This window comes from Bos indicus x Bos taurus, chromosome 7, assembly GCF_003369695.1.
Source record: "Bos indicus x Bos taurus breed Angus x Brahman F1 hybrid chromosome 7, Bos_hybrid_MaternalHap_v2.0, whole genome shotgun sequence".
NCBI lineage: Eukaryota > Metazoa > Chordata > Mammalia > Artiodactyla > Bovidae > Bos > Bos indicus x Bos taurus.
In genome coordinates, this window is record NC_040082.1 from 84954609 (window position 1) to 84970799 (window position 16191).

Consider the following 16191-nt stretch of genomic DNA (forward strand, 5'->3'; position numbering starts at 1 on the left):
CATACCTGTACAGTTCCCTCCTGTTCTGTCCAATTCATAACCATCATCACAGATACAATGAAACATTCCAGGCAAATTATTACATGTTCCAAAGACACAAATATTTTGGAAGGAGCATTCATCGATATCTGGAGATTAAAAAAAAATAGTAATCTCTTGATTATAAAGATTTCAATTTACTGGATGACATTAATAAATTATTCCATCTCCTCAGATGTTTTTATGGAGCAAAAAATTTTCTTTTACTTTGACCACAGATGTCACATAAACAGCAACCAACTAACATTCAGATGGAGCAGAGACATAAAAGGATATTATTTCATTTTATTGACAGTATTTTAACTGTCTTGGGTTGTAAAATACTTAAGAAAAAGTGGGCCTGGGGCTTAAACATTTTTTTTTTTAAATTAAGTACAAACATGCGAAGGGAATAAGATTATAAAAAAATAAAAAATAAAAACAAATTCAAAGATTCCAATAATGAAAACTTCAGATGTTTTAGAAATATCTACAACATGTAAAATATATAACATTTTAAATATTAAATGTATCTTTTAAATTATTTAACTTATTTAAACCTTTTTATTCTGTAATCTGACCTGTTTTAATAAGGTCAGTTATAAACAGGGAAAGAATTTTTTCCCTAGTAGTATGTAATAAGATCATCATTGCCCCACATTCCTTCAATTTCATTAAAACATCTCTGTTGGCCTCAAGTCATAAATTCAGGTTATAAAAGTCTTCCATGAAGCTTTAACTCAAAATAAATGAGAAGTTATTACTCCTCATTCATATGAAAATGAAGGCATATGTATGCCTGTCCAGCTGTAGAAATAATCTGTATTTTTACTCACAGGAAGAAGATGGACATTTTTGTACACAAATAACCTCATATTCTGAGAATGCAGACCAGGCATGCCATTTTAGGCGAGACTAGACAAGTCATCCTAAAATGCTGTCTCAAGACAGTTATATCTTTAGTATAAAAGGGTCTTTCATGATAGATAAAATAAAGCATTTCAATTATCTTATATTTAAAGTATGGTTCAGACTGTGTTTAGAAGTTCAACTGATGTGCCAAGTTGTCTTTACTTGTGTTGGGGCAATAAAGTTATTCTTTTTATATAAATGGGTAAAGACTCATTAAGTTAGTTTATAACTGAGTTGCAGTAAGCTGTAAATGTAATTGTATTATCAGCCCTATGTATGCATTGTACTTTTAAATGAATTTTATTACAAATAACTTCCATTGGAATGATGAAAAAGTTGTGTGAAATAAGGTTTTTTAAAAGAATGTTGTCTTGTTTTTATAAACTTGATGCATATTCAGAAATTTGAACAATATAGAAAAGTATTGATAACAAATAGCAAAGATAGGCAACAACACAGAAAATAAGACAGCAAAAACAAAAATCACTCAAAAATGCTTCTATCTAGACTTATCATAATTGGATGAACAATATTCCAAATACTGGTATTTCTCAATGCACATTCAGAGAGACTGAACCATTTTCAAGCATCAAATCAATTTTTCATTATGTCAGTAGCTTCTGAAATTCTAACATAAAGAATTGATGAAAAATACTAAAGCCTTATCACCTTTTGGCTTTATGTTAAATTCAAATGATTTTAAGACAGTGCATTCTACACAATGATGATTAAAATTAGCATGAATATATATATGCTTCCAACTCATTTCTGTTATTCACATTATTTTCACTTTTTAAATGTTCATGCCATTTATCATAATCTCTAAAGAATTTAGTACTAATTCTTTAAAATCAATAATGTTTTTATTGTCACTTCTCCAATTACTGCTTTCCGCCTCCCCATTTATATTTCTTGATTGGTTGTTTCATTGCTGATAAGTTGTGTTATTTTCTTCCCCCAAGACAAGAAAGGAGAAGCCATAGATGCTTTCTTTCTGAATTATTTCACATGTCAGGATATGTCTATTGTTTATATAATTAACTAACTCTGAGGTATAATATTCTTGCCACATGTGTTCTTACAACTGGGAGGGCACCATTCTAATGTGTATTTGGTTGTCTTGTTCAAGGCTTGTCTTTTCTATCTGGAGTTTGAATAATCTAATAAAGCTTAAAATTTGTCTTATGATTTACCCCTTCCTGTATATTCAGTTCTTTCTTCTATTTTAGGAAAATGTTTAGTTGCTCAATGTTTTTCTATTCAACTTTTAGGAACTCTTCACGTCAGAAACACCCATTATACTTAAGCTTATGGCTTTTGTCTTTTCTTAATTTATTTCCCCTCTTTTTTCACTATGATTATCTCACTGGTAATTACATTTTCATCTCCGCTATTCTTTGCTGTGTCTATTTAATAGGTCTCTGATGTTTCCTCGATCGGCCCATGTTTTTTGTTTCCCGATTCTGCAATGTCTTTTCTGTTCTTATACTTACTTTGAACTTGTGCAATCATGTTTTTATGACGATTATCTATGGTACAACATACCTACATGGAATCTGCTCTTGTCCCTTGACTAATTTTCTCCTACTCTGAGCTGATTAATGTTTTTTGCATGTTCTTTTGTTGTTACTTATATAGAAATAACAGCACAGCAGCTGTTATTTCAGTTTACTCACACTTTACTTGGTCAGCTCTTTTGAGAGTTTTTATATACAGCTGGTGCTTGAACAACATAGGTTTGAACTGCATGTGTCTATTTAAACATGGCTTTTTTTTTCCCAGTAGTAAATACTGCAGTGTAGTAGTACAGCTACACTATCTGTGGTTGGTTAAATATGTGGATCCATGGAAACAGGAATGCAGAACACCGATGGCCGACTACAAGTTGTACACGGATTGCCCACTGAGCTGAGGGTAGGCATCACTAGCCCCCACATGATTCAAGTGTCAACTGTACTCCCATACAGTTTAGATGGAACTTCTTGACATCCTCCCTTCTTTTTTCATCTTCGGATTTCTTTGGAAGATAGCTTGGGGTATGGGTTTCACTAAAGCTTCTTCTGCTCTGTGGCCCAGAGTTTCATAAGGTGGGGGAAGATGAGAAACACAGATGGGAAGACCTCTGCTGGGCTCTGTGTGCTTTTTGTTGATGAACCTGACCCCTGATCTCTCTTCCGACATCATAAGAAATGTTCTGTCTCTGGGTTCACTCCATGTGATGGGAGTCCTAACCTGTCCCTGAGGAGGTTCCTGCAGGTTTTGTACGCTTCCATTTCGGTGAAGAATACTGAGAAATGGCCAACTCTAGCAAACATTTAAACTCTATAGAAATTAGAGGTAGATGCTGAGTGGACCAATGTTGATCAGAGGATTAATTCAGAGGGGCATACATTTATAGTAAGATGGAAAAATGTCAAGAAACTAACGTAGTAACTCAGGATAAACTGTCTAGATGTGCCAGATATCTTAGAAAAAGAAACAACAAAACAAAGGAGAAACAGGCAGAATCACAGAATTACATTTTGGGGATCTCAAAAGTTTACACCTATCTAAATGGAGCAGAGGGTAAGCTATGTGTGTGCCACTCTCAGATGCCCTGGCAATTGGGATTTCTCTACATGGAAATGACATATTTTGGGAAAGCCAACACAGGAAGGAAGTACAGTAAAGAGAAACTATTTAGTATCACCCTGGGGGAGGTTCTGGGAAAAGTTTTAGAAGGGCCTAGGCCCCAGATAATGGAATAGAACTATGAAGGGCAAATGTTGTCTTAAGTATAAAGGATTCATTTTGAAATTTTATGTTGGCAAAAGTGTCTGGATCCTGGTAACTTGTTCCTTTTCCCACCAATTCTTGTCTAGCTGACGTGCATAATAAATCGTGTAATTTCATGACCATATTGACTCACAGTTTCTACTAACTGGCTTCAATGCTTAGAAAGAAGCAGGACTAAGAAAAAAATAAAGTTCATTCTACAGCTGCTCTGTATAAAATGCTTTAGATTCTGCTCAACATAGCAGGTCAAAGTAGAAGCACAAATGCTTTCAGTTTCTAGTATTTTCCTAGAGCCTACTACTCATTCTCTTGTTCTGATTCAATCCAAATTGGTAGATATTTATGGAAAATTTCATGATCTTTTACACACACTTTTTCTCTTCAGTGATATGCTGGTGGTGGGGCAGAGTCAGGGTCTAGTTCAAGCTGCCCCAGATTGAATAATTTTCGTTTAGTTGGTGAAGTGTATGCGTGTGTGTGTGTGTGTGTGTGTGTAAGCTGGCATTTACTATTTCTGTTCATTTGACTAGATACTCACGTAGGGAAAGCCTATAATCTGGTTTCATTTAAAAATCTTTGCCTAGCAGCCAGCCTGAGTTGTTTTTTTAAGGTTTTTTATGAATCACTAATTTTGTTAAAAACCTTATGGCATATGAATCATTTTCAGTCCTTTCCTTTATTTACATTTTAATGTACTCTTAAGAACACAATGATGACCCAAACTCGATGCAATGTGAATTGAGTCTCTAATGTAAAAGAAAATTCAACTTCTTTTACTTGGAAAGATATCACACTAGTTACAAAGTCCCATTTCCAGGAAAGGGGGTGATGTCATAACTTAAAGAGGAAGGAGACATGACTATTCAGCAAAAGGTGCAGTTCTGGAGGAGTCCCTGAAGAGGACCTCCAGTCCCAGACATGCAGATAGCCGACTCAGGGAAGAAGGTAACGCCAAAAATGAGCTACCTAGATTTTGACAAACACATTACATAGCAGTGATTGAGGTACATAACGTATCATATTTTAAAAGCTGAACAGTTTATCCACATGTCATTCATTTAGTGATTAAAAACAAAAGAAAAAGTTAAAAAAAAAAAAAGAGAAATAGTTAAAAAAAAATTGAATAAGCCAAAGTTCCAACTATTGGCTCTTGGCCAGGAAAACTTCATAAGAGATGAAAGCCGCCTTCATCATTATTCATTCGGCAAAATAATCCATGCTTAAACAAATGACTTTTATATGTGCAGCATGTGCTGTGTATTCTGCTTCCAGGTGGAGCCCGTTCCAGCCCTTTTTGTGGTTTCATTTGTTGCAGTTGATCCAACTTGGAAATGAGTTGGAATCCTGGTGACCCACCTTGGCAGGACCTGCTGTCTGAGGCTGGCGTAAAGCCCATCTCACACTCGCAGCGATACGCGCCTGGGACGTTGAGGCACTGTCCGTTCTCACAGAGATTTATGTTTTCTGCACACTCATCAACATCTGTTGAAGGAGCAAATTACATCTCTATTAAGTTCCAAATCTCCTGACACATTTTTTTTTTCTCTGTTCCATAACTAAACCAATCTCACTGGCCTGAGTTAGTGTTCATTAATATCAAACAATTATCCATACACACCTAAATAAAGGTATACCACTTGACAATAAAGCTGTTTAATCTATAACATGCAATTCCATCACGATAAACAGGAGGAATGAGGTATAAGATCTCTCTCCCATCTGTCTCAGTTCTCTTTAAGGCTAATTTGATGCATCAGTGCTATAGCAACATCATTTAGAGATAGCCAAGAATGGTGGAATTAACCTTAAAATGGCATTAATTCATTTGAAAACATTAGAGTTAAAATGAACAACTCTTTCTTTCATTAATTCAAGCATTTTTAAGTAAAGCAGGGACACTCTATGGAAATGAGGGAAGTTTCTTGCATGCCATTACAATCTCATTAAATTTTAATTACACAAAGAAGAATCTCATTCTTATTTTAATTACACAAATGAGCATTATTTATAGATCTTAAAGACAAAGGGGTTAAGGGCAGAAACCAATGTTTATTGAGGGCCTAACACTTGCCACGGAGTGTGCTAGTTACCTGACATGCATGTTTTCATTTAGTTCACCAACCCTGTGAGGTTTAGAAGAGGAAGGGCCCGAGGCTAAGAGTAGCCGACTGAGCCGTGGGAGGCACAGTGAGCTAACGTGCAGTTGAGCCAGGGTCTGAGTCCAGCCGTGTCTGACTCCAAGGCCAGGCCCTTGTCTTCACAGCACAGAGCACAGACATGCTGAGAAAGACGCAGCACCCGAGGTTTAAAAGTAAGAAAGCTTTACAACTGAATATACATATTTTCTTAAAGAGGCATTAGAGAATTTTAAGTCTGAGTTCTTGACGTCAATAATCATAACAAAAAATTATCTTTTAATTTGGGGTTAAATGTATGTACATTAAACTGAGACACACCTATCTTTCAAGCTGAAAAGTATTGTTCTTTATGTCCAGCAAGATGATTCTAGCCTTTTACATGAGTATAATGAACGGATGTTTTATCCTCCAAGAATGTAGTATGAATTTAGTCACATTTATTGAGCTCTTATGATGCATGTTTCTAAGCTCTTTACTTATATCATTCCATGTAATCCTTTCAAAACCATATGATAAACTGAGATTTTTATAAACACAATAAATAACCGTGATTGGGTAGGTCACAGATTTTAAGAAGCTGAATAGTTTTCCCATATGTTGTCCATTCGGTGATATAAAAAAAAGGGGGGAAACAGTATTATTATCATTACTGTCACCATGTCCATTCCAAAATGGACAAATTAAGGACACACAGGCTAAGTAACTTGCTTAAGGCTCCACAGCCAGTAAGCAGCATCGGCAAGGTCTGAATCCAGGTGGTCGGAATCAGAACCTGTTTTTGGCCATCGTGTTAATTAATGAATAAAATGAAATGACAGTCATTAAGACCACATAATAGTAATAAATGCCATTATTTTTAAAAATTTCCCAGTTTTTGTGTTTAATGTAAGCAAAAATACACATTCACTTCAAGTCAAATGTAAAAACAGAGGTAATTTCAACCTCCTTTAACTACAGTTTTCTTCCAATGACAAAAACATACGCAGTGCGCTGTGAAAATCAGGACCTCACCCACCTGAGCAGGTAAATCCATCTCCAGTGAACCCTTCAGAGCAGGCACATCGGTAGGAGCCTGGGGTATTAACACACTGAGCATTTATGCTGCACTGGTGGGTTCCATTAGAACACTCGTCCAGATCTGCATGTCAAGAGAACATAGCAGCAAAGTTCAGAAATGAAGATGGAATATCTCAACACCCAGAAAGATTTTCATTTATCTTAATTTAAATGTAAAGTGGCCAAATGGAATATGTTTTATTTGATTGGTAAAGTCAAAAGTTCTAATCTTCTAAGACCTCCGATCTATGATCCAAAATGTTCACGCTACAAATATGGGCCAAAATAATTAGTTCAAGTGTTTTTTGAGCTATCTAATCAACTAGAATTATAATGTTTAAAAGAAAACCAGGGCTAGATTTCCTTCTGATTTCTACTTAGGGTGAATTTTATCATTGGATACTTTATCGCTAAAAATGTGGGTAATTTTCAAGATAATATTGAACTTCAGAGCAGGACAATTACCATTAAAATTTTCAAGTTCATTTTATAGATGCGGAAACCAAGATATGATTCTTGACCTCACAGAGCCCCTGGTTTAGTCACTAAGTTGTGTCCGACTTCTTTGTGACCCCATGGACTGTAGCCTGCCAGGCTCCTCTCTCCATGGAATTTTCCTGGCAAGGATACTGGAGTGGGTTGCCATTTCCTCCTCCAGGGGATCTTCCTGACCCAGGGATGGAATCCACATCTCTTGGGTCTGTTGAATTGGTGGGCAGATTCTTTACAGACTGAGCTGCCAGGGAAGCTCATGGAGCCCCTAGTCTAATGGAAAAGACACATGCTAAACACAGAAAATTAAATTAAACACTGTTATACACGTACCATGAAGAAATACGAGGAAATAAGAAAAGGAGTCTAATTTGGAATGCAGGAATTAGGAAGGTCCCACTGACAAACTATTTTTAGTTAACTTTGAACCTGAAGGACGAGCAAGAGTTGACCTGCTAAAGAGAGGTAGGGATGGGTCTTCCCTGCAGAGGGAACAGCATATATAAAGAACACTGAGAAGGAAAAGCGCTTGGTGTGACAATAATTAAAGGAGGTCAGAGTGATAAGGCACAATGTAGGAGACTCAGGATAATGGAAGGTGAAGCAGGAGAGACACAAGGTCTTCTAAACCATGTGAAGGAAGCTGTATTTTATCCTGAATTCAATGGGCTAAAATGACAATTTTGAAGAAATCAGACCCATGGTTTAAAAAATTGGCCTGGCTGCTATGTGGAGAATGGATTGCAGGAGGACCAGAGAGGGAGGGAGCAAACACCTGAGGAGGTCTTTTAGGAACTAACAGAGAGGAGGCGGCTGGGGAGACGGAGACGGAGAACAGCTGCAAGAGCAGGGGGATGGAGCTGGAAAAAAGCAGACAGATCTGCTGCCTGGACGTGGTTAAACCTCTTGTATTGAAGGCAGCCTATTTTCCAATAGTTGGCCAAAGTGACAGATGGACAAGAAGCACAAAAAAATGAGGCTAAAGGAGAAAAACAGTAAACAAATAGTACTAGAATAATGGGAATGGGGATATGGCTGAAAAGTCATTGGATTAATGATAAAAAGATGTCCAGGCTAGGGTAGGGAGCTAGTGGACTTACTGATGCCATGATTGAATGTTCCTTAGCAAAGTTATTTAGAAACTATGATAATTCAAATTCTAGTCAGCTACAAACGTTTGACAAGTATAAAACAACTGAGTGGGTAAGAAAGTACATTCAAATAAACTAATTTGTTTTTAATAAGAGATCTTAAAACTATCACCTAATCCTATCCGCAGGCTTATAGAGTTTTAATGAGGAATTGTGGGGAGGCCAGTTTCACCTGCTTTAATTGGTATTTTGAATTGAGCTGGATAATTTTTATATGTTGGAACACACTTTATTGTTAAGGCATGTAAAACACAGAGCATACCAAGCAGCACTATGAATGATACAAGAGTAAAATCCAGGTCCCTGCCTCACGGCTATAAAGGACTTCCTAGCCTCTGGTCAAGAACCATAAAACTTGGAGGATGGCAACTGTCTTCCCATTCTCCTTCTAATCTGGCCTCTTGGAATCCAAAACATTTAGGTTTCCCTGGAAGAAAATTCTATTTTCTATTAAGAAGCTTGCTATCAATCAGTTATTACAGACTTAGGTTATCTGAAAATAAAAAAACCAAAAAAACAAAAAAACCTTTACATTCCCTTCATTTATTTCACTGGGTTTTATATCTTATGATTACCCTAGGAAAAGACTGAAAAAACATGAGTCATTTTTCATCCTACAGCTGTTTAGATTTCTGGCAGCACATCAAATAACTTACTGAACAACAACACATTAAAATGCAGATGCCAAGGCATATTGTTATAATTTGATCACTTATACCAAGGTTAAAGGAAACTTCTTGGACAGGAATTATCTTGCAATGAAATACAGCCTTTGATTTTCCAAGAGAATAAATGAAAATAAGAGGCATGTTCCTATTCAAGTATGTGGGTTAACAACTGTGCAAAGAACAGCCTCTAGGAATTTTGTGTCTTAGCAAAGCTTATTTACATTTGCAAACTACTCACCAATACATTTGATGCCATTTCCAACCCAGCCTTCTCTGCAGCTACATTTGAAGCTTCCTGGGACATTTAGACATGAGGCATGCATGTCACAGTTGTGGGCACCAATTTCACACTCATCCACATCTGAGAAACCATAGTGAATATGGAGGAGATAAGAGACAACCTAATTAATTCTACTTTCAAGATATATCTGTACAGGCAAAATTTTAAAGCAAACACAGAGAAAATGTTAACCTCATTAATTTTTAATATGTTTATAGACTCCAACAGAATCTGGAAGTGCATGATCCAAGTCAAACAATTCCCTGAAAGAAATTGCCAGCCACAATATACAAAAATATTCCCTGGAAATGTTACCTGGAAAACGACCAGATGCTTATCAGTATATGTACCTTGCATATGTTGTGTGTGTACACATATACATATATGAACACGCACAGCTCTTTCCTTACTTGCTGTTTCTTGGAGGTGCAGGCTTAAGGAAGGTCTGGGCTACAGTCTAAGTCACTTACCACTTGGCTTGAGCAAAATACCCCTACAAGAACCTTAAGCAGCGATGGACATCTGGTCCAAAGAACTGACCTTGGGACTTCAACCCCCATCCCCTCTTTTAAAAGGCTGAAATTATTTAGTAGAGAGACAGAATAAGAGATAAAGTGGGTGGGATTAACCAGGAACAAAGGCAAAAAGAGTAAATTTGGGTAGGGAGAAAAGAAGGTAAAAGCAAATGGAAAGAGGGGAGAAAAGAAGAAAAGAAAAAGATGAGGGAAAGAAAGGAAGAAAAAGAGTCTAAATATAAAGTTTAGATTAATTTCTGTTGGTTTAAAAGCACTTCGAAACCTAGCAACAACTGAGATTCCCCCAGGTCTTTTGGTGCTCCTTCTTTACGTATATCTCCTGATGGGGCAGCAGGTTTATTAAGCAAGTGAATGCTGCCCCAAGAGCACATGAGAACCACGGGGGCCACATTCTACGCCCATCCTCCCGCTCTGGGTCCAAGCCTGTTCACAGCGAGGTCTGTGGCTCGGTGGCTCAGATCATGCTTATCTACCACAGAGAAGAACTAAACACATCACACGTGCTCTGGGCCAGTTTCTCATCACATTACTGCTACAGCCTGGTGTGGGTGAAAGTACAAGACATTGCAGGGAACAAACGATTTTGCAGGTTAACCTCTGAAAGGCAAGAAGCTGAAACACAGGGCATACAAGCTTGACACCTACCTGTGCATCCTGTGGTCCCTTTCTTCACTGAATACCCCAGCTGACAGTGGCAAATGAAGGATCCCTTGGTGTTCTCACATTCCCCGAACATGCAGATGTTGGAATTTAAGTCACACTCATTCACGTCTAGAGAATTTTCAATACCGTGGTTAATATTTATTCATTCTATAGATTAAAAAGCTATTTAAAAAAATGAATAGAATAATACTGAGATATACAAACAAAATTTCAAATATAGTGTCTAATTTCTGCAGGACCCAGTACTGCAGATAAATATTCTGTCTTTAAGGCTTTTCTTTCAAACAATTCTTCCTTTTCCACTTTTACACCTTCTAATCCAATGGTTTGAATTTTAAAAATAACCAAAAAAGCCTCTTCTTCTTATATGTATATATGTGTGTGCGCATACTGTACATAAATATTTATCCTGCTCGCATGATACCCACCAATGCACGTTTTCATGTCCATGGAAGCCATGAAGCCATCATAACACAGACAACGGTACTCTCCAGGAATGTTGGTACACTGCCCACCATCACAGATATCAGGATTATTTTCACATTCATCAATATCTGATGGCACAAAATCAACATCAAATGAAAACAAGAACGGCTTTTATTAAGCTCACGTATCTTTTCCATCCAGTTCCGCTCAAAATATCTGGAGCCAGATTCGAAAGATAAAATTAACCAGACACACACATGCACACACAGTCCGTGGATTTTCCTTCCCGTACCTGCACATGACCTCCCATCGGGCATCAGGGCATACCCTTCACTGCAGCTACATTCATAGCTTCCTTCTGCATTAGTGCACTGCGTGTCACAGCCTCCATTCATTATCATGCACTCATCAATATCTGTGAAAACATTACCACCACGTTACTTGTCAGAGCTACTCTCCGCCCCCTTTTTTTTAAAGAGAGTTTTTCTTTTTAAACAGATAAAGCTTAGTTTTGGATTTTTCTCCCCACCATTCATGCTGATTTATCACTGCACCATGAGTCTTTCTTAGTTCATTTCCTTTAGACAGTGTTTCATTTGACATGTATTTAGCTCTAGTAACCTACGACTAAAGAACTCAGAAACACAATATAAGATGAAATATATAGAGACAGAGATATAGGACGTTTTCTAGGCTAAAAGCAGAGGTTCCTCTGCAAAACCACCAAACCATGGCATCTTAGAGATCTGCCCCCATACTTAGATACACTTTTAGGACAAAGGACTCCCATTGACGTCATTATATATTCAGTACCAGAAGCACTCCTAGGCTGACTTGAGAAATACAAGTTCCAGACCCGCTTGGCCTCCTTACCTGTACAGCCCTGCCGATCTGGCGTGGCCTGGTACCCAGGATTGCAGGAGCACTGATAAGTTCCAATCATGTTTACGCATTTCCCATTTCTACATAAATTGTCACTCAGAGAGCATTCATTAATATCTATAAAAAGATACACAGAATTAACATTTGTGAAATCACAACGTCATTTTAAACTATCAAGATTATGCTGCATTGGAGCAATGGGCTTTATCATTATCCAAAGGGTTTTATTTATCAATACTTCAGGGGGAAGAGAGGTGATCTCCTGGGGGAATTCAAAGAAAATGCTGCAATCTCTATTTTTCTTAGTTCTATCTGTAACAGCGCTGTCCGGTGGAAGTTTCTATGTTAATGGAACTGTTTCACATCCATGCTGCTCCATGTGCAGCTGTTACTGAGTGCTTGAAACGTAAAGAGTATGACTAAGGAACTGAATTTTTAATGTTATTTAATTTCAGTCAAATTTAAATAGCCACATGTGGCTAGTGAGTACCACATTAGACCCCATCCACTTAGCACATGCCAGAAATAAAGCTGGGTGATACTTAATATATGAATTTGCATGCTCAGCTGGTCCTAACAGGATGGTCACTTGTCTAAATAACATGAGGGTTCCGGAAGGAAGATGGCTGGTTCCACAAAACAGAGGGGCTGGAAACAGGGCCCTCATTGTTCAAGTTTTCGTGGCACTGTGTTTAATGAGCCTGGACAGGTGGATTATAGATTATATTGACTGCTTTTAAATAAGCTATTATAAGATGGGCAGATATCTTAAAAAAAAAAAACAAACTCTTGAAAAGATCTGTGGAAGAAACTAGTACTAATAATGCAAAAATAGAAGAGCAAGAAAATGGTAGAGAGACATTCCTTACACAAGTTACTTGTCAAACATGATCTAGGAAAAAAATCAGATATAACAAGAAATTCACTTTCAATTCTCAAGATCACGAGGATGATGTGATTTATGTTCATAGTCATGAAATATTTTATTGAACATGCAAAAATACACATCTTATAATGTGCATTATAACATTGAGGGAAACTTTTTCAGCTATAAAATCCAGTCATAAAAAATTCATAAAAATATGAAAATTAATTAGCAAAATAAACTTCTAAACTAAGAAACAGATCTGAGTCACTAGTATCACAAATATGAATAAATATTCTGTAATTATCTGTGTGAAATACCTTTTTGTACTATTATTAATGTGGAATTTAAAATATTTAAAACCTTTAAATTCACCTTTTTATAATAACTTTGAAAAATGAAGCAGACTCATAGATACAGAGAACACACTAGTAGTTAGCAGTAGGGAGAAAAAAGAGGGGAGGGACAAAATAGGGGTGCGGTTAAAAAAAGAGTTATGGGATTATATGAAAGCGCATATGCAAAACTTTTAAAAATTGTAAAGCTCTATAAAATTTAAAGACTCCTTCAGTAAAAACATTAAAAGTTTAAAAGTAAATAAAATGTCTGGTCTATGATTTAAGATTCACCTAATCATTAGCCCAGTGATATAAATATGGGTTATAAATAGACACGTGTAGCCCGGGATGTGTTCAAATGCTTTTATTTGGGAGTGCGGGATCTGTTTTATTTTAAACTGTTTTATTTGCTTACACCTTTGAGAAAGATTTCCTGTGAAGAAAACGTTTCCTGGCTAAAGTAAAGTTTTAAAGCCTGTGGAATGCTTCAGGACTTAGCGGTGGTCTTCTCTTATCGCACCTGCTGAGCCCAGGGCCAGGAAAGCCTCAGGGCTTCTGTGAGGAGCGGCCGGAGGGAGCGCGTGTGCTCACACCCAGGTGAGCAGACCCTGTGATGGCAGACACAGGGCATAGGGTGGATTCTGTGCACAGAATTCTGTGCACAGATGAACCGTCAGGGAGCAGCCCCTCCAACAGAAGCTGCCGTCCCACCCCTGCCGACCCGGAGGAGGGAACTCCAAGGCCTGACACAGGGCAGGGTCCCTTCCAGAATGCTTGTAACAAAAAAGAGGGGAACAGGGGTAATGCCACTCATTTGAGAGCGTCACCAAAGCATTCTCTAAAGACACACAGCCTGTCTCCAGATGTGTGGACTCTGAACTCCCAAATTTTAATCAGCTAGATTTCACATGCCCCAAACAAGTTCACTAGAAAAGCCTCTGATCCTTATGCTCTTTACAGGTTGAACTGGGAGGGTCTATGTGCTGAGGAGACAGACTTACCCACACAGTCCTCACGTGATGGTGACAGCTCGTGTCCCAGTGGGCAGTCACACTGAAAGCTGCCCTCAGTGTTCACACAGGTGCCACCCCTACAAAGGAGAGGGTTACGTTCACATTCGTCAATGTCTGAAAGGTAAAAACGTGAGAGCCATTAAAGAACTCTGCGGAAAAACTGTTCACGGACACAGACTGGGAGAAAGATTCATTATCTGAGTCATGGTGATTCAAACGTAGGAGCTGGGTTAATACAAGATGGGATCAGGTTCTCCTCCCTTTCTCTATGATTAGTAGATTTAAGTATCACATTCTCTTTTGAAAGACAGTGAGCTCTCAAGGCATTTACTTGTATGAAATGACCAGCCTCACAAGAGGTAAAAATAAACAGTGCTTGCTTTCCATCAGTCTAAACTCCAGACATCATATGTCTCTATCTCCAATCAAGGTGATAGAAAAATTTTAGACTGATCACTTTGTAAATCCCATGAGGTGAGACCTAAAAGTTGCTAAAAATGAAACAGTGGGCTAAAAGGTGGGCGATGCCAAGAGCTTGTGTAATGTCAGGAAAAGAACATGGGATTCTCATAACAATAAATAAATTTGGGGGTCAACATTCAACGCCATACATTTTAAGTGAATCCCTGCTCAGTAGTTAGTCTGTGATGATTTCAGATTCTATAAATAAACAGAACTCAGTCTCAATATCTCACTGCCATTAAGGCACAAAGAGGCTGGGGCTCCCTAAGAGTTAGAGACGAGCAGATTTCCTGTCTGACATTTAGATCTGTGCTCTCTCGCCACAGCTCCTTGCCAAGCACACTGTTAACAGCTCTGAGACAAGCCAAGGTCATGCTAACGAGTCTGTGCTGGACCTGTTTCCAAACCTGAGCAGCTTACCCATGCAGTTCTTCATCATCATGAACCCGCTCTCGTAGCCTTCGAAGCACTCGCACTCAAAGCTGCCCGGCGTGTTGACACAGATGCCGCTCCCACAGAGGTCAGGAGAAATCCTGCACTCGTCAATGTCTAATCCACAGGGTTTAAAAGAAATTCAAAAAAACCAGAGTGAGAGGAGACAGTGTTAAGGAACAGAGAGATGTGGTCTTCTAAGTGAAGGTGCTGGAGCAATTGGGTGAGCAGGAGGAGGAGGATGTGTTTTCAGGAGATCCCCTAGATGGGGACAGGGCTGCAGGCACATTCCTTTCCCCAACTGCCAAAACTGTCACAGCCAACAGGCAGGGGCTTTCGGCCTTTAAGAACTCTGAAATTGTGGATTTCTCTTTATGGTTTCGAAATGGTAACAGAAGGATGAAACAGGCAGCTGTGGTATGAGAGGAACAAGGCGGGTGGCAAACGAGGAAGCAGTGGCCACACAGACGGAGTCTCATGCACAACCCAAGGGCCATGCTAGTTCCGAGGCACTAGCCGTGTCCACCCCTGCGGGGGCCTGTGGGGGCTGCTGCCTCTGAGCAGGGGTGCGGGGCTGGCCCAGGGACAGCTCAGAGGTGGATGCAACTGCTGAGCCCTGAGCCAGAGAACACACATTCATGGCGGGGTCACGGAACATGCTCCAGCTGTGCTTTTGTGTCATACTCAGATGGAAGAGCCTACTGATCTGATTTTTAACATCGAAAACAAAGGACGACGATGGGCTTTTGGGTTTGTCATTTTTTATACAGTATGGTGAATAAGAATCTTTAATAGTAGCACGTGTTCTCAAAAAGAGGATTCTGTGAGAAATCTCCCATTCCTAAAATCAAGATTTTCAACAGAGTAGTCATATCTATAAAATGTGATTAAGAAAATATGACTTGTTTAACCATTTTTGTCACAGTGGGGGGAAAATGTTATTGCCAGCATATGTTTATTTTGGTGAATTTTAATTTTTAAGTTTTTCTCTCACAGGATTTATAAATAGCTAATTTGCACATGTTTCCTTGGGCAGAGGGTGGTCTCAGTCCCAGCTTTCCCCTGGCTTTTGGTTTTTCTCTAT

General features: G+C 38.4%; 1 protein-coding gene across 1 annotated transcript in view; it reads right to left on the reverse strand.

The window, feature by feature from the left end:
* The window catches only part of FBN2 (fibrillin 2), a 222221-nt gene that overhangs the window by 47711 nt on the left and 158319 nt on the right, over positions 1-16191 (reverse strand). The window contains exons 26-35 of the mRNA XM_027547035.1: positions 15096-15224; positions 14202-14327; positions 11989-12114; positions 11408-11530; positions 11118-11243; positions 10672-10797; positions 9449-9571; positions 6859-6981; positions 5062-5187; positions 6-128 (exon numbers count right to left, since the gene is read on the reverse strand). Coding sequence (XP_027402836.1) covers positions 6-128; positions 5062-5187; positions 6859-6981; positions 9449-9571; positions 10672-10797; positions 11118-11243; positions 11408-11530; positions 11989-12114; positions 14202-14327; positions 15096-15224 — 1251 coding nt within the window. The remainder of the gene's footprint in view (positions 1-5; positions 129-5061; positions 5188-6858; positions 6982-9448; positions 9572-10671; positions 10798-11117; positions 11244-11407; positions 11531-11988; positions 12115-14201; positions 14328-15095; positions 15225-16191) is intronic.